Below are 25987 nucleotides of genomic sequence, written 5' to 3'. Positions count from 1 at the left end.
TCAGGGCTGGACGACAAGTTTATACACACCCACGTGGGGTCTGGGAGCCGCAGCGGGCTCCAACTCATTTACAAGCATTTCATCACAGTGCCTGCTCCGGGGCCCGCGGGGCGCGACCAGGCTTTCCCTGTACAGGTCCTCACATCGCGATAATGCTTTATTAAAGGGCAGATTAATATGCAGCTTTTGGGGGGAACGTTTTTACAAGTATCAAAAGGAACCGATCCAGCATCCTATATAAAACTCTCCAGACCTCAGGGGAGGTCTGCGAAGCAGGACAAAGTGCTCTTCACACAGACTCGCAGGACTTTCAAGTATCCGAGAGGCGTTTGTGAATCCCTAAACCATCCTACACGCACGTGCCGGGCCGGTGGGGCACTCAGCAGGGGCCGAGCGAGCTGGCGGGCGGGGGACTCTCGCCGCTGTCCGTCCCCACGGACCCCCCAGCTCCGGAGGCGGTTCCACACGGGGCCTGGGCCTCTGCAAGGCAAGAGAGGGAGGGGGCTTTAGCCGACCGCACCCCAGCACCGGGCAGGGGCTCAAGCCGCTGTCCCCCACATGCCCCCTCGAGACAGCTGTAGTCACTGCCCTCAGACCCTGTCCCCCCTTAGTTCACTCAGCAAGCTCAGTTCGGCCTCCCTCACCACCCGTACCAGCCCTGCTGTGCGTCCTGTCCTCACAACTGACCCTTGTACTTCCGATCCCCCCGGCCCCCCTCCCCCGCCCCAGAAATCCACCGGGCTCCCACCTCTCCCCGGGGTCTCCCTGAGCCCTGTCTACGGCCGAGAGCACCCCAGGACTCCACCACTCTGCCTCATGGCACTCAGCCCACAGGTCAACGCCACAGGGGCGGCCCTGTGGATTCTCTCAGAAGCTTCTGGAAGTGCCACGACGTGGTCAGCACCCAAATGCCAGACCATTACCGCACCCGTTTCTGCTATGGCTACCGTAATCCAGTCCTGATGTGCCCACGGCAGCTTTCAGACCAGTCAGACCCTCCAGGGCCCGCACTGGAACCCACTGCCCCCACCCACCCCGGCCCACCCAGTGCCTTTTGGGGTCCCATCACGCAGCCTCGCTGTTTACAGACAAGAGGCGCGTGGGAGCAAAAGGGCACGTTCTTCCCTTCCGGCCAGGCTGATGAAAGAGGAGGGCTTGGGCCTTTCTCACCCCCAACATCCGAGATGTCCAGGATCACACAGTCGCCGTCCTCCTCTTCCTCCTCCTCCGTGTCTGCCTGGAACCCATCCAGGTCCCCAGCTCCAACCTGGACAGACAAGGGCGCACAGGCCATCAACAGCAGCAGCAGAAGCAGACGCCACGGGTGGGGCAGGGGGGCTGCTGCGCCCCCCCCCCCCACCTCTACCTGTTCTGGCAACAAATTTGAGGAGTCTGCTTGAGAGCCTATCAGCAAAGGAGCCCCGGGGGATGGGGAGTTTCTGTCAAAAGACCTCACTCAGATCCCCGAAAACTACCACCAGCATTATCTGCGAACTGTCTCTGACTTAGAGACCTGGATTTCTGGTCCACTCATGCTTAGGTCACTTCTGCCAGGGACAACACCATCCAAGCAACTGCGGGCGGGGGCCAGGCAGGGCCTCCACTGACAGCAGAATTTCCATCGGCATCCTGGAGCCGTTTCCATTGGCTTTCACCAGAGAGGACGGAAAGCGTGAAAGGGAGGACTGATTTTAAACACCAACCATCCACACGGGCGCCTTTGTGAACGACAAAGAACCAGCCGAGGCAGAGGTGGGCCTATTTCAACAGAAGGCCTGTTTCTCACGACACTCTTGGAACTTCTCCGCTACAGAAATCTGCCTTTGCCGGAGAAGGGGTGACAGACGGCACAAGGTCATCGGGGGTGTGCAGACTGCCGCCGGGCCCAGCCGGGCAGCCCCACGGACACGACAAGGGCCCCAGAGCGAGCCGTGCTGCCAGCGGCCGGACACCAAGGGGAACTCCCAACCACCCGTGTCAAAAGAATCCCTGGGCTGAGGACAGCAGACGGCCCGGCCCTCAACTACGCCGCTCAGGAGGTGCTCGGCTGGGTCTGCCAGGCAAGAGGGACCCGCCCATCGTCCCCGCTCACGGGCCCCGCAGACGGGACACGCGAGTGCAGGTGAACAAGGCTTCCCACGGCTCCGCCAGTTTTCAGATGAGCCACCAAGCGCAGCCCTCCGGGACGGGCCAGGCTTCCACCAGGAGACTCTGGGAGGACACCCCGAGTCCCGCTGTGTGGCCACGGCAAAGCTCGGCAGCTGGGAAGAACCCTGTTCTGGGTCATCTTGAGCACAGACTTCTGACAGGAGGGAACACAGAACCTCTCCCCGCTTTAAACTAAAACCGAGGCGCAGAGCTCGCGTCACCCTCGGGCCGCACGAGACGTCCGGCGGCAGGACTGGTGCCCCTCCTCGGCCTGCTCAGCTCACTGACCACACACCAGGGACTACTTTGAACTCACACAGACTTTTAAACTCCCACAAATGAAAACAGCCCAACCCAGTCTAAAAGCTCTATCTGCACACCTCTAGGGTTTGCGACAAGTACCCCCCAGGGTACAGAAGCACCAGCGGCGTTACCGAAACGCACTATGTGCTCCTGCGCCTTCAAAACTACCTTCCAGAAGTCTACCCGGGTCTCCCGCTTTATGTGGGTGCCGTGCAGCGGGGGGCCTGCTCAGCGCGTGCCCCAAAGCCATTCCCCCCTCCCCGGCTTCTAAAACAGAGCCGGAGTGTTGTTGGGGGCTGCTGGCCAGTCCCTTTCCCAGCCTCTCCCGCAGCTGATGGGCTGTGCCAACGATTCTGGCCAGAGAGGCTCAGGAGGAAGTCTGTCGGGGACGGTGTCCCTTTCCAGCTGAACGGAGCCTCTGCCACCTCGGTCCTGGGGGCAGGAGGGGCGACAGCCATCCTGTGACCATGAGGACCAAGGCCACATACTAAGGAAGGAGGGAGCGGGACAGGGGGAGCCCATCAGCACAGGAGCCGAGGACCTCTCGTTGCTGAGACAAACCCTCCTGTATTGATGCCGTGGCTTTGGGGCCCCATTACCGGTGGCCCGACACGAGGGGATCGTGGAGGAGGGTGTCCCACTCTGCAGAGCAGGGGCAAGGCTAGCTGCCCACGGAACCACTCCCAGAGCATCCCCAGAGCCAGGTGTTCCGGGCTTCTCACCCCGTGACGCACACACAGTGCAGGCCCACACTGCGGTCCTGGGCCCGTCACGTGCCATTTCCTGAGGGGTTTTTAAAATGCAGGCTTTAGATTCCTCCCTCAGACCTACTGAGTCAGAACCTACTGGGTCCAGCAAGCTCAGGACTCCAAAGATTTGGTCTGCTCTGAGTGGTGCTTCTGTCCAGAACAGTCTTAGACCCCCAGGGACAGCAGGTGAGCTGCACGCAGGGCCTGGAGCGTGGTTCACGTGCCGTGTGGCCTTCGGCTGAGTTCCCCACGCCGCTGAGCCTCTGCAAGGCCTCCCCCGTGAACGGGGAACGAAAGCATGGGGCTGCTGTTCACATGGATCATCAGATGAGACTCCCCGTTTCATGGATTCCCAGACACACACTTTCTCATGCATCCACGAGTCCCCTGGGGGGTCACCCTAGGTTAACTGGGAGCATTTTTTCTTTCCTGGTGTCTCAGTAAGATGATGAAGCATCTCGCCAATGAAACACGGGGATTCATATAAAGTGCCGACTACAGTCCCTGGCATGTAAGGAAACGTGTAACAGGGGCTAAAATCAAGGTTTTCCGTGCAAACGTGGGTCATGAACACAAATGAGGACGACCACAGGTGAAAGAGCACAGTGGGGCTCAGGATGCAGCCGTGACCGTCACGCGAGGACGTGTGACCCTCACCCACCCCAGTGAAACAGACAGGGACACAGCAGGGCCCTGAGGGACGACAGAAGGGCAGAGGCCTGCAGACGCTGCTCAGATAGGGGGACAAACTAGGCTGTTTTCCAGCCCAGCCATTTTCAAGCCAGGTTCCCACTGCTGCTCTCAACCAGAGCCGGTCACACTCAGGTTCCTCCTAAGACTGTTTGGGTGACAGCAGCACGGACCACGAAAAGGTCCTACTGCTCAAGCAGAGCTTGAACACAAAACAGATCTAACAGGACAGCCGGGAGCCCGACCCCCTCCCGCTCCCGCTCCCGCCAGGCACCGGCACTCACTCTGCTGGTCCCTCTTCTCTCGTTTCGGCTCATTTCGGCTGAGGTCCAGGGAAGGAAGTTGTCCGTGGGTCTGAGGCCCCGACCCTAACCCAGTGGGCTCCCCATGGTATAAGCCGTGTCCACAGGCCAGGCGGAGCCCTGCACACAGCCTTGCACTGAGGACAGGTAACACGGACAGTTTGAAAGGAAGGTTTACGACGTGTCAAAGGCCTGGGGCGCCTGGGTGGCTCAGTCGGTTAAGCGTCTGACTTCAGCTCAGGTCATGATCGCACAGTTCACGAGATCGAGCCCTGCATGGGGCTCCGTGTGGACAGTGTGGAGCCTACTCGGGATTCTCTCTCTCTGCGCTTCCCCCACTTGTGCTCTCTCTCTCTCTCTCTCTCTCTCAAAATAAATAAATAGACTTAAAAACAAACAATAACCGACATACCAAAGGCCTCATCTGTCTGCTGCCAGCAGGGAGGTGGGCTGACACCCCCCCGGGAGTAATCTCTCCTGCTTCCGTTCTAATGGCCACTTTATTTCCTAAGCCAGATGGTGACTAATGTCAGAGAAGCAGTGGGCAGGAGCGGGGCGTGAGGGGGCATCACCATCCGGCCTTTGGCACACAGCTCCCCAAGCCACACCTCCCCTGCAGAGGACACCGGACGTGAGCAGGAGACCTGACTTTTAAGGCCCCCCGTCTCGTCCCCATAAAACCTCTAACTCTGAGTTGCCTGCCTAAAACGAGGACCCAGTGCTCATCCTGAAAATAGGTTTCCAGTGAGACTCAGAGGCGGGATAGAAAAGAAACTCCTTACACTCACTGTCCAGGAAGGAAAAAAACAGACACACCCAACATCAGCGAAGGCTGCCGCTGGGGCACCTGCCCCTCGGGGCACGCAGAGGGCCCCGGAGGCCACTCCGCACGGGTGTCCCCAGGAGGCCAACCACCCCCCAGGTCCCCACACTCTGCTCTGGGTACTTGCTCCCGAGCTGCCTGTTTGTGATTAGGCCACTATTCCTGTGACAAATTCCTATCTGCGCCTCCCATCCGATGGGTTCTGCTCATCGCCACCTACAAAGTCTAGCAGGGTCCCTGATGCAGAATAAATGCTTAATAGTCACGTTAAGTGAATGTAAAAGCAAAAAGAGATTTAAAAAACTAAAAACTGGGGGTGCCTGGGTGGCTCAGTTGGTTGAGCATCCAACTCTTGATTTCTTCTCAGATCACAGCCACGGTTCGTGGGTGGGATCGAGCCCAACGCGCACCCTGACAGTGGGGGGAGCCTGCTTGCGACTGTCTGTCTCTCCCTCTCCCAGTGCCCCTTCCCCACTCATGCTCGCTCTTTCTCAAAATTATTTTTAGAAAGTTAAAAACAAGACAAAAAACCCAACTAAAAAGTCATTGCACGGAACCCTGTCGGGTGCTAAAAGGAAACGAGCTATCCAGCCACGAAAAAACATGGAAGAATCGGACACACACAGAGCGACGCGAGAAGCCAATCCGAAAAGGCTACACGCTGTGTGCACCCAAGCCTGTGATTCTGGAAAAGACAAAACGACGGGGACAGCAGATGCGTGGTCCCCTGGAGTGTGGGGCACTCCACAGGACAGATGAGCAGACGGAACCCAGGGCACGTTTAGGTCCGGGGAGGTGCTCTGTGGTGGACACACGCCATCGTACGCCTGCCCAAACCCGCAGAACACGCAGCACCAAGGCAGGACCCCTAATGTCAACCGGGACTCTGGGTGAGAGGGACACGTGGACGTAGGCTGTCCGTGACGACAGACGCACGGCTCTGATGCCGGGTCAGCAGTGGGGAAACTGCGGCTGGGGACGGGGGGGGGCGTATGGGAAACCGCTATGCTTTCTGGTCACTCTTGCCGCCGATCTAAAACGGCTCTAAAAAACGCACTTTATTGCAAACAAGAAAGCCCTTGGGGGGGGGGATCGCCCCGCCCCGCCCCTCACCTGCCCATCGTGCCTGCGCTTCTTCATGAACTGGGTGATGCACATGCTGCCCGCGGACTTCCTCTTCAGCGACATGGGCGTCCCCTGGCCAGGCCCCGCGGCTGGGATGCTGCCACTGTCCTCCCTGGTGGCCGAGGGCACCACGGTGACGTAACTCCACTGGCACGGCACGGGCAGGTGCTCCTGGTCAAAGCTCTTCAGCACCTGCGGGTGGACGTACCAGCACATCCTGAAGTCAGGCCTCTTCTCGTACACCGAGTTCTCAGAAATGATCCGCTTGAGCCTGGCCTTGGAGGGGACGGCGGCGTCCTCGCTGCTGGTGGGGGTCTGTGGGCGGGAAGAGCCGGGGCTCGGCGGGCTGGCGGAGCTGCTGTCGGGACTGCCCGTGTCCTTGCCGAGCAGCCCTCGGCGGCAGCACTCCTGGAACTCGCGGATGATCACCTTGCTTCCGTTCACGTTCCCGTGCAGCAGCGGGAGCAGCTGGGCCAAGACTGGCAGGGGAAGGGGACACAGGGGGGGCGGGAGACACGAGGAGAAAGAGAACAAACATCGCACGCTGCTCCCTGGTCGGTCACCAAGGTTAAGACACACGGTCAGCTTCGAGAGGGCCTTTTTTTTTTTTTTTAATAAAAAACAAAACAAAAAACCACAACTTTATTTCTAAAGCAGGCTCCACACCCAGTGTGGACCCCGATGCAGGGCTTGAACTCACGACCCTGAGATCAAGACCTAAGCGGAGACCAAGAGTCCGATGCTTAACTGAGCCCCAGGCGCCCTCGGGTGGCCTTCTAAGGGCAGGTTTAAGACGCAGGAAGTAGCTACAGAAAGTCTGTGAAGGCCAAGCTTCTGGGGGGTGGGTGGGGGGATGGGGGGGTTAGGGAGGTAAAGGGGGGGGGGGGGGGTGGGGGGTGGGGTCTCTGGCTGAACCAGCACGCCTGACGCCACGAGCCCACTTCTCCTTAGTTATGGCCGCCACACTCTCCTTCTGGGTCGCCGGGCCTCCCCCAGCTCTGAGGAGCAAGGAGGCACAGTCGGCAGGCATGTGTGTGGCCTCGGCCAGGCTCTCCGGGGAAGCGTGCTAATTAAAGTAGCTGCCCTGTGCGGCTGGTGCATTAAAGGGTGAACAGACGCGCTCAGCAAGCACTGGCTTTCGTTCTCTGTTGAAAGACCCTGCACGGTTTAACCCAGACACCTAATAAAGTCTTCCTGGGCCCAGGACAGCCGGGAGCCCGACCCCCTCCCGCTCCCGCCAGGCACCGGCACTCACTCTGCTGGTCCCTCTTCTCTCGTTTGGAGGCCTTGGGCGTCTGCTCCTCCTCCGAGGGGACCGTCTCCAGGAGGCAGGCCGTGAACTGCTGGAGCACCTTCAGGTCGGCGCCTCCGTCCTTGTCGGCCGCCCAGACGCAGCCGATCTTCACAGGCTGGAGCACGCGGAACCTCTTCCCCTTGGCCAGAAACTCGTCCCACTCTTTGGCCTTCAGTTTCTGGCGAACCTTGTGGTTCTCTGGGTCGGCACACTCCTTGCAGGTGGGAGAACAACGCTTACTTTGGGGTCCCCGGGGGGCCCTCTGCCCTCTCATCCCGCCTCCGGGACGGTGAGAAGGAAGAAGAGCGTGCTGGGGCAGCGCAGGGCCGCCCGCAGTCAGGGCCGCCGCACCCCCAGGCCCCACTGCGTCCCGCACCCCTCTTCTAACGCTACCAGCCGGGAAACGGCCGAGTGTTTTCCTAGACTCAACAGTGACTGGCACGTGTGCCCCTTGCTGTCTGGAAAGCATTCCCTCTGGCCACGACCGGCAAAAGTCTCAGGTATTTTCCTAATGTCACCAGTAAGCCTCTCAAGGCCACTCGGGACTTCCTGGTGAGTGTGTCATGCCAAGGCTCTCAAATCACCAACCCCAAATCTCATGCCCAGTTCAACCGCCGGGCCCGGCACCTTCCACACCAGGCCCGGCTCCATTCTCAAACACCGGTGAGCTCGTGGACACCTCAGACGTGCCTATCTCGCTAGCTGGAAGCACGTAAGACGCATCAACCCCTCCAGTCTGACTTGGAGACACAAAACCTACCCACCCCCCCCCACCCCCCCCGCCCGGGGCTGTTTCTCCACTGCCCAAACACTGCATCCCGACAGGCCATCGAAAGTTCCACTGTCTGGCAGGGTCCAGAAAGTCAGTGGTGGGGGTTGGGGGTTAACCCAGGGGCACGGGGGTACCTCCTGGAGAGACGGAGAAGTCCGAGACTTCATTTGGGGTGATGGATTTACAAATGCCAATTGTTAAAGCTCACTGCACGTCTTCTTGTAAGTTCTAACCTTAGCTAAGGAAGCGTAAACAGACCCGACGCGGTCTAGTGCCCTGACCCGCAAACCTCGTGGCATCACTGTCCCAGGCCCAGGCCGGGGCCCGGCCGAGCTCTCTCGGGGACCGTCACCTCCCCGCTCGCCCCCTCACCTCGGTGACCCCCTCGTCCTCAGACAGGTACCCGTGGGGCACGAAGAAGCCATCGTCCTCGTCTTCATCGTCTCCCACTTCGTCGTCATCATCCTCAAAAGGAAAACAAAGGACGTTCACGACACGCAGCCCCAGAGTGTCGATTTCGCTCGGAACGCGAATCTGCGAACACCTGGCAGATGTTTTTCTGGACGCAGCAAGCACCGGGAGAAACTTGGGGACCAGTCCCAGTGGCTGACAGCGGGCCGGCGTCAGGTACCACACGGCGCGCGAAGCCGCCCAGATGCGAGACGGGGACGGGGGGTGCGGAGACCACAGTGGACCAGGGGGCAAGTGGGCCCCAGGTAACAGCGGGGGACGCTTCTTGCCTCCACTGCCAAGCGGGCTGGTGTCACCAGCTAAGGTTTCCTAAGACAAGCTGGAAATGGGGACGTTCGAGGCTGCCCGAAACGTTCAGGCAACCCCGTGGGCCAAGCGGGGGCCGTGTGTGCGAGTGGACTCAGCCCGGGGCCTGCCTTCCGGGCGAAGCCTGAAGCCAGCGCGGGCAGGTGCTCACCCCCTCACTGTGGGACAGGGACTCTCCCGGCTCTTCCTCCTCCCACTCCTCGTCGCTGTCCACCTCGTAGTCCAGGAGCTTCTGGGAAAACAAAGGCACCGTGCGTCAGTCAGAGCAGAAAAGCGACAAGACTCGTGGCATCCAGGAGACCCACGTGCAAAAGGCAAGACGAGAAGGAAACGCAGACAGGCGTGCCTGGACCGTCGGAGGTGTGCCACGTGCTCACCCTGTCTTGCGCCCAGGGGTCCCGCGGGTGGATGACGGTCGTCTTCTTATTCCACGTGCCCCAGTACGCCGGTCGGTGATTCTCGGAAAACTGCAGGAGCTTCATCCTGCCAAACTTCTTCCTCTCGGGAACGCCGTCGACCTTGCCGCTCTCCACGATCACCACATCGCTGAGGGGGAGCCAGAAAACTCAGCAACGCGCCTCCCCCGCAACGCGCCCGCTTGCCGCCCAGGCTTCCCGAGGAAGCAGGCGGTAAGCATCTTACGAAGACGGGTGACCGCCTGGTCCCAGCAAAGCTAAGGAGCATTTACTCCAGGGACACAAAGCCGAGGAGGAGGGAGAAACAAGATTGCTAAGTTGCTGGCCCACAACACTGATACAAGTAGGGTGGTGCAGAATAAGCAGACCAACAAGAACGGGGAAACGTCCCCCCAGGGAGGCTGGCACGGAACCAAGATCCCTGCCCCGAGAGTCCGGGAAGCCAGGACAGGAATCCGCACTCCACAGCAGCGGCTTTCTGCAAAGCCACTGCACACGGGGCTGCAAGAGCTCATGGGACGCCCGAAGAGGGACAAGTGGCCCAAAGCCAAGCCAGCGGCAGACCAGAACCCAGGGCTCTGTCCCGGGCCCCTCCCTTCCCGGCCTCTCCGACCGTGCTCTGACTTCACCAACAGGCAGACGACCGTCCCCCCGGCCACTAACCTGTTACAGGTGTCTGTGTTCCGGTTGGAAACCACGGTGGGTCCGGACCTGAGGGGCTGCCGGCCTTTCAGATCCTTCAGGAAGGAGAACTCGCCGTTCTGCTGCCGGAGGAGCTGGTCCAACTGATCACAGAGGTCCTGGTCGAAGGCGGTCCGAAACCGAGGGGCAAGGACCATGTGCTCTTTAATTTCAAAGGGGGCAAACTTCCCGCAAGAGCCGGCCAGGGTCTGAAACGGAGAAGAGGGTGTGACGGCACTCCCGCGTGCTGGGACGGCCGCCTCTCGGCAGCAGCGAGGACGAGCCGCTGGACACACAGCGCACTGCTCTTCAGATTCTTCCGGGTTGGGAAGTCCCAGGAGACACACAAGAGGCCACATGCCACGTGACGTCACCTACACGGGTTTCTGGAAAAGGCAAAACTACGGGGTTGGAGGTCACATCAGCATGTGCCAGGGGCTGGGGATGGGGGGAGGAGGCCGTGGACTGTCAGGGAACCCTATGGGGTGATAGAAATACTCTAGATCTGGACTATTCGGGTGCCGTGGAGTCCCACACGTTGTCAACCTCACTGAACGGGCAAATTTTCCTATAAACACCTCAATAAACACGACTCTTTAAAAAGTAGCAGTGAGGGATGCCTGGGTGGCTCAGGCGGTTAAGCATCTTACTTGGGCTCAGGTCATCTCACGATTCCAGAGTTCAAGCCCCATGTCAGGTTCTACACAGACAGCTACAGAGCCTGCTTGGGATTCTCTCTCTCCTTCTCTCTGCACCTCCCCTGCTTGTGCATGCACACCCCCTCTCTCTCAAAATAAAAAACATATGAAAATAATAAATTAAAAAAAGTTTCTTAAATAATGAAAAGAAAGAAGGGGGGTGGCGAGTGATAAAAGCAGAGCTCCCAGGTGAGGAAACCGAGACCCGGGAGAGTGACTTTACCCAGAGCTGCACCACAGCCTGGCTTACGGCCTGGAGCCCATCCCCCCACCGACCCCACCAGAGGCTGCCGTGGACCTGACACATCAGCGTCTGTGTCCGAAGTCACATCCACCGCAGATTCCGGTGGGCTTAGTGTCCCCTCCCAGAGCTCCTTCGGCACCAGCAATGTGTTTGTCAGTGGATCCCAAAGCTGGCAGTGCACGAGGACACGGGCAGTGGGGAGGACAGTCCATGGCCGTGACGTTCGTATAAGAAACCCAGGCTTCAACCTCACGGAGGAAAGAGTGCCGCGGCGGACAGCCTGCATCACGGCCACGTAGCAGGCCGTCCAGGGGCTGCCGAAATCCCCGCTGCCCACACCAGGCTCGTGGGATGCTCTGGGATGGGATCCAGGCTCCATGACTTTGTAATCCCTCGTGATTCCAACTCACAGCCCGAGGTGAGAAGCAGCAGACTGCCCGCCTCCCTGACGAACACGTGCTGGGACACCGGGTACCACACAGGACAGAGTTAGGGCCGTGCCCCACACGACAACTACAGAGATCAGCCAAGCTAAGGGACCACACATAAAAGCACAACGAGCAAAAACTAAAACAAAAGAACCACAAACAAGCAAAAAACAAAACACACTGGGAAAGAGAATGTATCTGTCTATGGCCACAGAGTACACAAGGCTCTGCAACCACACGCAAATAAAAAATCTTAAATGTTGCCATTAAAACAAAAACCTCTGTACAACAGAAGATGCCACGAACAGGTTAGACGGAGGGTAACAGACTGAGAGGGAGTATCTGCTGTGTGTATCACCAAGAACGAAAATCCTGGCTGCATAAACAGCTCCCAGAGGTCAGAGGAAAAGCCAACCTTGCAGAAAAATGGGTAAAAAATAGGAATTGGCAAATCACAGAAGGAAGAAAATGGTAAACAAATACAAAACGGTGTCTAACTGGAACCAAGGAAAAATGTAAAGTGAAAAAGGGTCTCGGTTTCTTTTGACCCATTGGGTTAGTGAAGTTAAAAAAAACAAGCGTCTGGCCCGCTTCTAGGTGGTTGTCCTAAAGGAAGGTACAGGTACAGAGAGGAGTGTTAGTGACACTCCGTGTGCCCCTGATGGGGCATCAACAGGGCAATGGACACATAAACTGTGACACCATCCACACTATGAAAGCTCAAGCGGCAATAGAAAGAACAAGCAGACCCAAGCGTACCAGCACAGAAAGAATACAAGATACGGCTACAAAAACAAAGCAGGGACATGACAGTTTGTGATTTATTACGTGTATAAACACACAAACATATGAAGGGATGTAAACGCAGAGAAACCGTTAGACGGACACCCTTGCACCGGGGGAGATGGGTCCCGTCCGGAGCACGGAGGGAGGGGGAAGGGAGTCTGGCGTCTCTGGAGGCAGACGCTGGTAGAAGGGGACAGATGCCAGGCTGAGGAAGCCGAATTCTGTGCTGAATTCGGAACTGTCCTTTTATGCCTAGTCTTGCCTCCCATCTGGAGCATCAGCTCCCTGAGGGTGACGACTGGCTCTTCCCGGACATCCTCCCCGACAGCTGCTAAGGCAAAACTGTTTAGGAAGCAACCTCCAAACACCTGGCAGTGGTTTGAGCAAACCTGACACTTTTCGCCTGGTGAAACGACAAAATACTGAGCCTGCGGATTCTACCAGAAATAACAGCTCCCTCCAGGAGGCAAGCAGGGACCTCCTCTTGCTGAAAGGGAAGCTAGCTGGCCAGAAGATAGCCTTATATTTTCAAAAGGAGGAGCAGGCCAAAGACAAAAGGCCAAGCCAGAGGAGGCCGGCTGCTCACCTTGGGGGCCTGTGGGGTCTTTGGTTTCTGAAAGAACCTCGTGATTTCAGCCTTCTCTGCTTTAATGCGCTGCAACGGAAGAAAAGAGAAGCACGAAGAAATGGAGAGAAGCAGTGTGTGTCTGCAAACACGCCGAAGGCCCCCGGAAGGGGAGCCCCGGCATTTTTAAGCGGAAAGCATCACTTTGAGGTCTGCTCTCGAAACCCACCAACCCCACCCCCAGCCGGGCACCAGCCCATCTCCATGCCAGGCGCGGAGTATGGGGAGCCTGCCGGCCACAGGAGGGTATGTGCACACGTGGCAGTCCCCGCGAGGGCCACCTGGCTTCCCAAGACGAAGGAACACCGGGCAGCAGTCGAGCGGACTGAACTCAGCAGTCCTGGGAGAACAGCCTACCTTCTCCTCTTCCCGCAACCGTTTCTCCTCTTCCTTTTTCCTCTTCTCCTCCAGCTTCGCCCTGGGAGACGTGAGACACAGCTTCAGCCCAGAGGCACGGTTGCACACCAAGCCAGCCTGAGCTCGCCAGAGGCCGCTCCAGGGTCCCAGGCGGCCTGGGGGTGCACGCTCCCGCCCCCCGCGCCCCCCCCCCCCCCCCCCCCCCCCCGTCCCCCGGGCACACGCACTCCAGCGCCTCCTGTCGCTCCTTGCGCCGCTCCTCCTTGAGCCTCTGCTTCTCCGCCTTCTCCTTCTCATCCTTCTCCCGTTTCTCGCGCCTCTCCTTCTCCTTCAGCTCCTTCTCTTCCTCCTTCTTCTTCTTGGCTTCTTCCTTGGCCCGCTTGGCCTCCTCCTTCAGCTTCTCCTTTTCTTCTTTCTCTGCCCGTAGCTTGAGCTGCTTGCCCAGACGCTCCCTGTCCTGCGGCCGAGAGACAAGGCGCGGCTGGGCCCCTGCGCGTCTCCCAGAGGGCCAGCCGCCCGCCCAAGCCGCCTCTCCCCACTCCCCGGACTGGGAGAAAGGTGAGGGCCACCAGCCACTTGTCAGGGACCTTGCTGGCAATTCGAAGTAAGAGTCTTGGTGTGCCTGGGTGGCTGTGGGCTGAGCATCTGGCTTCTTGCGGTCTGTGAGTTCGAGCCCTGCGTCGGGCTCTGTCTGGGCTGATGGCTCAGAGCCTGGAGCCTGCTTCTGATTCTCTGACTCCCTCCCTCACTGTCCCTTCCCCGCTCACGCTCTCTCTTTCTCAAAAATAAATAAACCTTAAAAAAAGTTTAAGATTCATTCAAAATACCATGTATAAACGTGGGCCAGAGTTACTCTCTTTTTCACTAAATTAAAAAAGATTAAAGGGGCGCCTGGGTGGCTCAGTCGGTTGAGCGGCCGACTTCGGCTCATGTCATGATCTCACGGTCCGTGAATTCGAGCCCCGCGTCGGGCTCCGTGCTGACAGCTCGGAGCCTGGAGCCTGTTTCAGATTCTGTGTCTCCCTCTCTCTGACCCTCCCCCGTTCATGCTCTGTCTCTCTCTGTCTCAAAAAATGAATAAACGTTAAAAAAAAAAAAAAAAAAGATTAAAGAAGAACCTCCAGGGACACCTGGGTGGTTCAGTCAGTTAAGCTTCTGACTTCAGCTCAGGTCGTGATCGCACAGGTTTGTGGGTTTGAGCCCCGCGTCGGGCTCTGTGCTGACAGCTCGGAGCCTGAAGCCTGCTTTGGATTCTGTGCCTCCGTCTCTCTCTGCCCCTCCCCCACTCATGCTCTGTCTCTCTCATCAAAAATAACATTTAAAATTTTTTTTAATTAAAAAAAAAAAAAAAAAAGAACCACCTCCAGGCTACCTGCTGTTAGGCTTGAACCACATTTATTTAACCAGAAAGCCGTGATAAAATACAGACAGAAATGCCTATAGGTTCTACTTCTCTATCTTTAAAACAAAAGCATTTTTCCTTCGTTCCTCCCCAAACCATGTAAGATTATAGGGTTTTATTTCCTCTGAAATGGAAGAATGGGATGAGATGAGGAGCAGGAATGTGCTAAATAAGGGGGAAATAAATGAGAATAAACAGTAAACCCAAGAAATGACTTTATCTTTACATCAGCTTCTCATTCCAAACAGCTGGTACATGGCCCGAGGCACTGCGCTATTCTGTAACCTTGAACTCCTCCTGAACAAGCTGGCCTGCCAGGCAGAGAGGTGCTTCCTTTTGCCACAGCAACGGGTCACTTTCAAGGCCCATTTCCATCAGAAACGGGTTTCCCAACATCAGGACCCTGGCAACTCACTTTTCGTCTAGCCATATGACTATGCCCTTGTCTACACCCTCTGCCCTGAGAAACCCCTGGTTGCTTTAACAAAAGCCATGGCGGCATGCCATGAGAGACGTCTGGACTGTTCCAGTTCTCACACCGTTTCCTCTGCATCTTCCTGTGACGCACAGGACACTTGAAGAAGGTGTCTGGTCTGGGGATGGAATGACACCAACAGTGTCTGTGCAAGGGGATGCCCTGCTTCTCATTGCTAAATAAGACAAGGCTTCTGGAAATCAGCCATGCTGGAGCCCCGTCTCCATCCCCACCCCACCTCGGAGATTCCGACAAAGAATGAGATAAACCCTAAAAACGCCGTCAAGATCTGACCCACAAAGGCCGAATGCCACCGTGAGGTGCACGGCACAGGGAGCAGCCGGTGAGCACACGGCCCGCCCCTTCCACCAGCTGGCGTGGGGGAGACGCCCGCTGGCCCTCTCCTCCACGGCAATGAGAAAAAAGTGCTCTGCTTTGCAGTGTGTGACATGAGGTGACCCCAGAAAACAGAAGTGAAGCCTCAGAAGGGATCGCCGCACAAGAATCACCCGTCTGGTGTCGGGGCCACCAAACCAGCACAGCAGGTGGGAAGGGGCCTGGGACGCAGGGAGAGGGACTGGATCCTTTGGAAGGCAAGGCTCAACCACAATGGGATGCCCAACTATCCAGCCAGTAGTGACAACAACAATGATGAGAAAAGTCTATGAGCAAAATCTTCGGACGATTTAGCAAAGCTAAAAGTGATGCGACCCACGAGTCCCAGGGCACAGTTGTGTGAAACGAAGCAACTACCAGTGATGGTCAGGACAAGCGGGGAAAGGGGACAACAGGACCTTGCTGACTGTTTCTTTTATTTATTTATTTTAAGTTTATTTATTTTTGAGACAGAGAGAGACAGAGCATGAATGGGGGAGGGGCAGAGAGAGAGGGAGACACAGAATCGGAAGCAGGATCCAGGGTCCGAGCCATCAGCCCGGAGCCCGACGCGGGGCTCGAACTCACGGAGCGCGAGATCGTGACCTGAGCCGAAGTCGGACGCTTCACCGACCGAGCCACCCAGGCACCCTGCTTGCTTACTGTTTAATGCAAAAAGCACAGGTTAACGTTCTACTTCAAGGGGAATGTCTTACTCTTTGCAGTCTGAGCTTGTCCTTCTCTGCAGAAGCTTTGACCAGTTTCTTAGTTATCTGAAATGAGAGACGTTTCTCTTTCAATACGGGTTGTTTCCGTCACTACATCACATAGAACAAATCACACACTTCTTTGGGCAAGAAAGGGGGCGGGGATAAGGGATTCACACGATTACGAACTTCTTTACGAAAAGGCTACAATGTTCCAAGTGACCAGTTTCCACCAATTAGAACCAAAACACTAAAATGTCCTAGTGAGGTCGTGACCTGCGATGAACACATACATGCATGCCTCTGGGGATAAGACTGAGGAGACAGATGACAAAAATGAAGGGGGCCAACCACGGAAAAACAGGGCAGGCTCAAAACTAAACGCAGTGGACAGCCAGCCTCGGTGTCAGGCAGGTGACACGGAGTAGAAGGGTTTGCGACAGAGGGCAGAGGATGCACCCCGTCCAAAAGGGACAGAGGTCTTACTGGCCTGCAGCCCAGCAGTCCTGCCCCTTCAGATTTTTCCAAGAGTGGCTGATGTTGGGAACTGTATTTAAATCTTGTAGGTAATGTGTAAAAATTAACACTACGTGAATTAAATCAAACACATCTATGGGCTGGATTCCCATGAGCCACCAATCCGCACTCTCTGCCTAGCGCGGCTTCGAGAATGTGGAGTGAATGTTCAGGAGAAAAGCTCGGCTTGCCAGAGGTGGCGATCTGGTCTAGTCCCCTATATCCTAGAGTATGACATTCCCTACCATCCTGCTGCAAAGCGAGCCTGGGCTGGGAGGACTCACCAAGACGCACCGCTGGGTTCACTCACCAGGCTGGCGGCGTGGCCTCAGGTAGGAGTATGAGCAAGTTCAGACTACTGGCCTAAGCTATCTCCAGAGCGGGGAATCCTGAAACCCAAACCATCAGCTGGCCGAACAGGAGGAGAGAGAGCTCAGGCCAGAAAAGCACTAACTGCCCAGGCTCCTTTGAGCCTTGGAGAGGCAGCCAAAAAATGGGACTGACTTGGAACTGAAAAACCAAAGGCCTGTTTCTCTTGAAACGCTCTGACACACTGACAAAAACTGCATGGCGATGATCTATTCGGGAAAGTCCAAAACCTCTTCCAGAATAAAACTTACAGACCAATACGTTCAACAAGACATCCTTCCCACCGTGAATTACATCTTCCCTCAGGAAATGGCTGAGCAGAGGCATATGAAAGCCACGCACACTGTGCTCGAGCCTGTCTGCCCTAAGCACGTAGCAGCGCAAATGCCCAGTTACCAAAGCAGCTTTACCAAGGGCTTGAGAGAATGCACCTGCCTCCTCCAGAGTCACTTTGCCTGCCATGTCTGTGGTCCTCACCCCCACCATAAAGGACTGAACAGCAGAGTCTGCATGTTGCTGTATCTGTCGTTGTCCTGTGCGTTCAAATTTACAGTATTGAATGTGATCCAGACTGCTGTGCGAGAGCACCTGGGGAAAGCACATTGGGTCAGTCTTGCCCACACTTGGTGAGTTTCGGTTGCAAATTCAACGTCCCCTCCCGCCGTGCTGAGTCCAGGCACAGCAGAGTTGACAGGATTCCCAGGAGCCGACTAAGGACATCCAGCAATCAGAGCAATTACGATTTCGTGCAGAACCCGTATCTATTGCTTCCCTGGGCTCTCAGGTGGACCTTACTGGTCTGATATAATGTTATCTCCTTGATATTCGGCCCAAGTGCTCATGGAACTCTCTCCAAGTCTAGGCCGTATGTGTTACCTATTTGGAATTCAGCTGCCAAAAACAAGATCCACGATCCCAGAAGGAAGCTGAAATACACACGTCAACTATCCCATGTCATCAATACTGATTTAACTAGATGCATGAACAGTCTTGTACTTTATTTGGCAGGATCCTCTCAGAGCCGCTTGTTCTGAATTTATACATAAGGAGACCTCATTTCTTAGCTCATAAGCAGCAGTGAACGAGGTGCAGAGTAGTGGGCATGCAGGAGTAACTAAAAACCCAATCACAGGGAAGAGATACAACCCAAATTGGTCCAGCCATAGTCGAGGGCAAGCAGGCAAAAATTAGTGTGTGCATTCCTGGGACCTCGAAATTCTACTCCACAGCAGCCCAAGGAAACGTGTAGAAGGAAGCACATTGTTCTGTCTTGGCTGAGAATGAGAAATGGAACCATCCACAAACCAGAATGAGTCTGTGAGCTAAAGTCTGTCCACACGAGAGGTGTAAGATATGGCAGCTAACAAGAGATACATCATCCCAGCCCAATGATTTCACACCCCAGAATGAAAAAGAAACATATTTACAGCACATGGCTCAGGTGAGGAAACAAAATGACACTGTATATTCCCAAGGGAGGCCTCACATACACCACACAGAGAAACGTAAAATGACAGCCTCCCAGGAGAGACAGGGGGGCCAGAGAGGACTGCCATGCTTCCTTTATGTTCTTTAAACACGAAGAACTTAATACTCGTGTCATTTAAATTCTGCAGGGAAAAGTTCCAGCGATCTGGGTTCATTTGTATAGATGCAAAGATTCCAGGAACACAGCTGTATCAACATCATCATTTATGGAAAGATAATCTTGAATCTCCAGTAAAGGAGGATCAATTACAGTTAAAATGCAAACAAACTTGAGAAATGGTTCTATCCCAAATGGTAAAACACTCTTGCTAAATAGCAACCGTTTGGCTAGTTTCTGACTTGTAATCTGACCCTGGATTACTTAAAATAGGTGTTCATAAATGACTGTTTTTTCAAAGTGAGATTCTCTAGAACCCTGAGAGTACTTAAAGCAACAACACAAAAACCCCAACAGAATGATGCTCTCTGGGTAGACTACATCAGACTCCCTTGGGAAGAGACAACAGGATCTGCATTTTAACAAGTGCCCTGAAAGGGAAACACACACACACACACACACACACAATACAGGGCCAGCGAATGCCTAGCGATTCCAATGCAAAAATCTTACAGTACCGACTCCAGGAATGATAGAGCCAAATAAAACCGAACATGTTACAGTGGTATGAAAACTCCTGCTGCAGAAGGGGAAGGCGATAAAGTACAAGGCTGCGGGTGTCGTTGCAAATGGTCTGTCTCCAGCCACTTCCTCAGGCTGCGTGGCCCTCTGGGCGCCCAGAGGCTCCCCATGATCACCTCATTTTGCTCATCCTTTTGGTGCCGACCGCCATCAGGGGGCGCTACCTCTACCCTTGTGATGGACCAGCCCACCTGTGGGTAGCAGGGGCAATTCTCTGCCACAGGCTCTGGGGTCATCTGAACCTTGGCCACTCACAGCGTACGATTATTTGCAAAGCTGTGTGAGAACACCGCCTTCTAGAGCATTTCAAAAGTGCAAGCCTGTGTTCAGAGTCAGACCGAGCATCTTAGGTGCGGGCCTTCCTAGCTGAGCACCCTCAGCTGTCTGGAGTGCTGTGTGGGCCAGCAGACAGACACTGAATTGTTTCATGACAAGGCCCAACTATGTCACTTCCCGATTCTGGGGCCTTGCTGTGGGAACAAAAACAAACTTAAAAAATGAAGTGATTAAGAAGAATGGAAACACGTGTACGCGGTCTGTTCTCGAGGCTAACTGGCTGCACCGTGTCACGTGACAGTGTTCCTGCAAAGCAGAAGCAGCAGAATGGAAGGATTTCAAGCGATTGGCTGGCCCAAACAAGATGGCTGACAACAAAAAGGGACTTCAGCCCTGATTCTGAGAGTCTGATTAATGGCTCGGGCAGAAGTTGGAAAATGGACATCCATCTGCAACATTTAGAAACTTGGAAGAAAAAAAAGACTTCCACTTTTGATATTTTGAAAGCCTGAAGTGAAAGCGATTTTCTTCTTCTCTCTTGCACCTCTCAGGATATAAATGACATGAAACCATCTAGAAAAATAATTTTTCCTCCAGAGATCAAATTTCAGAAAGTGAGCAAGGTCAAATCAAGCGGGTAGATATTGAATGATCCAACCAGGATCTAATTTACATTAAACAAACAAACAAACAAACAAACAGCGGTGGGGGGGCCGGGGGGAGCGCCTGGGTGGCTCAGTTGGTTAATTTTAGCTCAGGTCACGATCTCACGGTTCGTGGGATCGAGCCCCAAGCGCCGCGTCAGGCTCTGCACTGAGAGTGCTCACAGCACAGAGCCTCCTTGGGATGGGTGACTCCTGACGCTGGACGTAGAGCTTACTTAAAACAAACAAAAACAAAAACAAAAACCTAAAGTAAACAAAAATTCTACCAATACAAAAAAACAAACAAAAAAAAAACACCCCAAAAACCCAAAACAAAACACCGTTAAACACACCTCTGGATTCTTGACTGATATTACCAGTTTCAACCACGAGACCCTATGGGCAGATGAGAACAGAGACAGCCGTCATCGTGCTCATCGCAAAGCGGTGACACCAACAAGCATTTCAGAGGCCATCCTTCTGTGGGCCTGAAAAACGGTGCCAGGTTTTTCCTTTGTTCTTGCTGCTCTGGGGGAGGTTTTCAGATGGCTGGCTAGGCGGACGAGGGCTGACCCTACAGAACCCCCAGTTTATCCTTCCTGTGGCCTTGGGGCCTTTCCACCAACGCTGACTGACTTTTTACCATCAAGACCCTCACGGGGCTCTCGGAACAGGAAGAAGAAATGGAGGGAACTCACATTTGCCATGAGGGCTCATGGTTGCCTGCTGACAACCGTTCCGTCGCTAAAACTGCTGAGTTACTAGCAGCATTCGTGAACGACCACGGCTACCAAGATGGCACTTGACACACTGGGGGCTAACAGAGCCACCCCCGAACACCCCTAATGGTTCTGGAAGAATTCCGCATCTGCTTGCGGCCCCACCTGCTTGGCCACCAAGCACCTGGATGACACGGCGGTCCCAGGCGACTCCTGTCAGCACTGCCACACTGGCACTGAGCAGAGATACTTACTCTGCGGATGGGTGTGGAGGCGGGGAAGGGTCCGGGACTGCTGGGATGCCTTTTGGGAGCAGACTGCCCCTCGGGTGAGCTGCTAGGAGAGGAAGAACCCCCGGACGAGTGGCTAAGAACAGAGTCTTCCTCGGGGCCGGACTCCAGCATCTCGCTGTCAGAGGGCAAGCCCTGGTCTGCAGGTGGCGTGGGAGGAGACTTGGTTCGGGGAGGTTTTGCAGCCAGTATGTCCTCCAAGACCACCACGGGCACCTTCCCTTTGAACAGGATGCCCCTGGCTTCACTCCAACCGTCCTGGTCCTTCTCGGAGCATGTTCTCAGACCACCCGTTAGCTCGGGGCAGCTCTGGAGCGAGCCTTCCTGCCCCTCTCCACTCCTCTCTGCACCTCTGGAGCCAGCACCCTCCTCCTCTGCTTTGCATGGAATGTCTGAAAGGGTCTCTTCAGGACACGTCAGCTCGTCCTTCAGACTGGCCTCCGGCAGCCCCTTCTCACCTCCAGCTTCTTCTCCGGCCCCACTCACGGCCTCCTCGGAGGGAGAGGCGGCAGACTTTAGTTTACTAAGGGCCGCGACGCCATCTAGCTGGTCACTCGAGTCCTCCGTCAAATCAGTGATGACCGTGGTCTGGTCAATACTGGTTTTGACTGTACTTCTCAAAAAGTTATCTAAGGGACCCTTCCCATTGACAAGTTTTGGATTAAAATCTATGTCAGAACCCATATGACAGCTGTTCTCCAAGTTGTCCAAAGAGGTCTCTAGATGAGGGACTCGGCTTTGTGCAGGGGCACCCTCAGGGCTCCTCGTGTCATCTGACGCGTCCTCACTTTTCTCCTTTGGGACAAGGTTCAGGCGCTTGAAGGGCAGGCGAGCTGAAACAGAGGGGGGGGGGGGCCGTCTTTACAGGGGAAGTGTGGAGAGCAACAGCCCATCAGTAGTCTAATATTCCACGTGCTCAGCAATTCTCAGCCTTGCTGGGCTCGAGGCGGGGCTGGGGGGGATTTCTCTAGAAAACACTCCTGTCCTCGGGTGCCCCAGTTGGCCCCTGCCCCTAACCCTTTCACCTCCGACACTGCTGCCCTTAACGTGACTCCCCTCAACACCAAACTTGCTATCTGTCCCCACAGGAGGAGGGAAGCTGCTACAGGGAACCAGATACCGAGTTTTAAAAACCAGAAACCACGGTCTTGTATACGGTCCGGTCTGCCCGGAGGGCAGATATACTACCCTTCTCACACAGAAGGATTTGGACGCACTTATCTTCCTGTACAGTGGTTCAACCAGGGGAAGGTGTGCCTGTCGGGGAAGTCTGGAGACGTCACTGGTTGTCATGACATGGGCAAAGCGACCAGGGACACCGCTAAACTCTACGATATACAGAACAGAATGTCAACAGAGCTGAAGTAGAGAAACCCTACAAAAGGCAGTGACCGCTGGATTTGCTCCTGGAAATCTAAGAAAATCAGGAATGCAACCAAATGGGTTTCCTTCCAGTTGGAGGTGCGAGCGTTTATCTCCCACGCCCCCCGCGGGCCCCTTGATGCTCCTGCCGACGACCCCAACAGAAGGCCTCTGCTCGAAGGAAAGTAAAAACACAACCGAGGAGACCATGAAGGATATAAATTGTGAACAGTATATAACCCCTTCCCGGAAAGCTACCTTGTATTAACTTCTTGACTGGAAAAGCTGGTCTGTCTTTGCAATCCATGGCTGTGAATAAAAGTACCAAAGGACAAGTTACTAAAAGTTGGAAATCCTGAAGCAGTAAATGCATATGCAGCACCTAATATGTCCAAAGTGGTTGTCCCGTGGGGGCAATTTTTGTTTGCCACCCCTACCCCCAGGGCCTTTGGCAACGTTTAGGGAAATTTTTGGTTGTCTTGCGGCGGTGGGGGGGGGGGGGGCATCTAGGGGTTAGAGGACACAGATCCTGCTAAATATCCTAAAATACACAGGACAGTACCCACGACAGAATTACCCACGACAGAATTTTCTGCCCCAAATCTTAATAGGTCGAGAAATTCTGCTCTCGACACGGTCACATCTTCTCATCTCCTTGTGGCACTTATCGCTCTGAAAGTTACATTGTTTATTATGTCTCCCTCCCAACAGGAAGCCTGTAACAACAGGGAGACGAGTTCCATACCACACCCCTGGCACCTAGCTCAGAACTGGCACTCAGTGGGAAACCAACAAGTACGGTAATAGGGACAGTGGAAAGGGGAATGATGGGGCACCCGCTGGCTCAGTTGTGGGGCATTACTTAAGAATAAAATCTTCAATGGGGCGCCTGGGTGGCTCAGTCGATTAAGCATCCAAATCTTGATTTCAATCAGGTCATGATCTCTTGGTTCGTGAGATCAAGCCCCACGTCGGGCTCTGCGCTGACAGTGTAGAAGCTGCTTGGGATTCTCGCTCTCTTTCTGCCCCCACCCCTTGCACTTTTGTCTTTCTCTCTTTCTCTCTCTCTCTCCCTGTCTCAGAATAAATAAAATTGGAAAAAAAAAATCTTTAAAAAAAGAAAAAAGGAATGAGTGCAAGCAAAGATGAGAGAAAGTAATGTGTTAGCAATTTCACCATTAATAACCCCAAAATGTTCTCCTCCAATCCAACCCCTCCTCATTACCACATCTATAAAATCAGAATAGGGCTTATTGTTTCAAAATAAGAATCTATAAATCTTGCCAGGCTGGAGCTAAAGTGCTGTCAGGAAATAAAGGAGAATGTTTTCCTGCATGAAGAAAAAAAAAAAAAAATCTCAGGAAAGGCATCTAATAATAATATCAGAGCTGATACAGAAATGACGGCAAACAGAGCTAAGTCTTTGGAAAAAAAATATCCTTAAATCGGTTAGAGTAAGTTTGAAAGCTGACACCTGCTAGGATATCTGGCTTGAAAAAACTTACCTGGGGCATGCTACATAAGTTTTGTAAAAGATACATACAAGGGAGCATTTGTAAAAAGCTAAAAACCTCGGCTGTCCCCCAAGCTGAGAAGATAAGAAAAGTACCCCGAGGATGCACATACCCTTTCTACCCAATTCAAGACAACATCATCCTCAAGTTCTGTTACCCAAGTCATGTTCTTCCCCTCTTAACTGAAGATACATGATCTCTAGCTACTTACATTTACTTCTAGGACAACCCCAAGTATTCCCGGTGTGGCCCCGAGTCACCAGCTCTGATGCGAGCGGAAGGCAAGTGACCTGGGCCCCAAAGCTACAAGCTGACACAAAACAGTAGCCCACCCAGGGATCCACATGGTTCAGCGGTACACGTCCAATTCACACACACTCGTGTGTAGTCACCAATGCTCTTCATTCTAAGATTACACCCCTCCTAATTTTATCTAGCCTTTAAACATCCCTTCCTTTTATGAGAGGAGGGTCACAGTAGGTAGTGCTTTTTAATTTTTTTAACGTTTATTTATTTTTGAGACAGAGAGAGACAGAGCGTGAACAGGGGAGGGGCAGAGAGAGAGGGAGACACAGAATCCGAAACAGGCTCCAGGCTCTGAGCTGTCAGCACAGAGCCTGACGCGGGGCTCGAACTCACGGACCGCGAGATCATGACCTGAGCCCAAGTCGGATGCTTTAACCGACCGAGCCACCCAAGCGCCCCTAATTTTTTTTTTTTTTTAATTAAACATTCTTACGGGACCAAGTGACTGTCGATGACAATCAGCCGCAGCTTTATTTATAGGGATTTTAGGTCTCTGAAATTTCAAAGTCGGGAAACAATCGAAGGAATGGTTCTCAACTAGGGGGCGATTCTGCGCCCCCCACCAGACGCCCCTTGGCAGTACCTGGATACGTATTTGGTGTCACAAATAGGGAAAAGGGGTTGGCACAGGGATCTAATGGGCGGAGGCCATGCATGCTACTCAACACCCCAGGAGTGCACAGGATAGCCCCCAATGTCAACGCTGCCCAGGTGTTGGGTTAGACTAGTTGATTTCCTTGTCAACCCTTATCTATCGGGCACTTCCTATGTGCCAAGCATTGCGTCAAGGGCTAGGGATACAATGGGAGTCAAGCAAGGTAGACAGGCAGTCTGGTCTTCCTTGGTTCGCCATCCCACGTTTCGGAGGCTCTGCCAGGTGCCAGAAAGCCCCCTTCCAAGATGGGGTGGGGGAGGGGAAGACAGGTCTTCACCTTGCACGACAGGCAGGATCAAGAACCCCCGAGTCCCAGCTCCCTGGCGATCCCACCAGCCAGGGCTCTTACCTGGGCTTGCCCTGAGCCGCAGACGCAGCGTTCTGGTCCCCGAACCCGTGTGACCCCGGGCCTCAGTTTCCCCACCCGGCCAGAGGGCCGCTGCACGGTCCGACTTGCTCAGGGGGCACAAACGCACTCGGCAACCTGCAAAGCCAGCCCTTTCGCCTCCCTGGGCCTCAGTCTCCCCTCCTGGCCACACCGACCCGTCACCGCAGAGAGCCCTGGAAGGACGAACTGACGCAAAAGCGCCGGGAAAAAAAATGGTCGCGGCGCAACAATAACGTCAAGGAGGGCGCCCTGCGGGTCGCGAAGGCCCTCGCTCAGCTTGTAACGGCCGCACCGACCAAACGCCCGCCGAAGAGGAGCGGGCCCGGGGCCGGGAGGCCCGTCCGCCCCCAACCGCCACCTCGGCCTGCGCAGGCCGCGCGCCGCGCCCCCCCTTCCCCTCGGCGCGGGCCCGAACCGACCTGCGGCCGCTCCCCTGGCGCCCGGCGCCCCGCACTCCAGCTCCTCCAGCATCGCCCCGGCGGCGGCTCGAGCTCCCCTCAGGCGGCGGTGGCGCGGGCTCCGTTCAGGCGGCCACTGCCGCTCGCCCTCCCGCCCGCGCCGCTGCTGCCGCGGCCGCCGAGCTCGTATTTGGCGGGAACCGCGG

The 25987-nt window shown here is 55.0% G+C and overlaps 1 protein-coding gene across 5 annotated transcripts; it reads right to left on the bottom strand.

Annotated features, from left to right (window-relative positions):
- CHAF1A (chromatin assembly factor 1 subunit A) lies at positions 1-25987 on the bottom strand. Of its 5 annotated transcripts, XM_049639658.1 has the most exons (16): positions 25803-25984; positions 22779-22829; positions 21123-21991; positions 16187-16243; positions 13446-13675; positions 13219-13279; positions 12823-12891; positions 10063-10289; positions 9361-9529; positions 9135-9215; positions 8579-8671; positions 7396-7648; positions 6570-6619; positions 6129-6455; positions 1171-1267; positions 1-480 (listed from the first exon to the last, which is right to left on the bottom strand). In XM_049639658.1, exons 1-16 carry the CDS (start codon positions 25852-25854, stop codon positions 380-382), a joined length of 2787 nt encoding a protein of 928 aa, XP_049495615.1. In that variant the 5' UTR covers positions 25855-25984; the 3' UTR covers positions 1-379. The 5 variants fall into 5 exon arrangements, with proteins under 5 accessions (XP_049495615.1, XP_049495614.1, XP_049495613.1 ...); XM_049639657.1 differs by having other exon boundaries at positions 6129-6619; positions 9135-9212; positions 25803-25985; XM_049639656.1 differs by having other exon boundaries at positions 6129-6619; positions 25803-25983.

Source organism: Panthera uncia, chromosome A2 (genome assembly GCF_023721935.1).
Source record: "Panthera uncia isolate 11264 chromosome A2, Puncia_PCG_1.0, whole genome shotgun sequence".
Taxonomy (NCBI): domain Eukaryota; kingdom Metazoa; phylum Chordata; class Mammalia; order Carnivora; family Felidae; genus Panthera; species Panthera uncia.
This window is presented reverse-complemented; position numbering and strand designations above follow the sequence as displayed.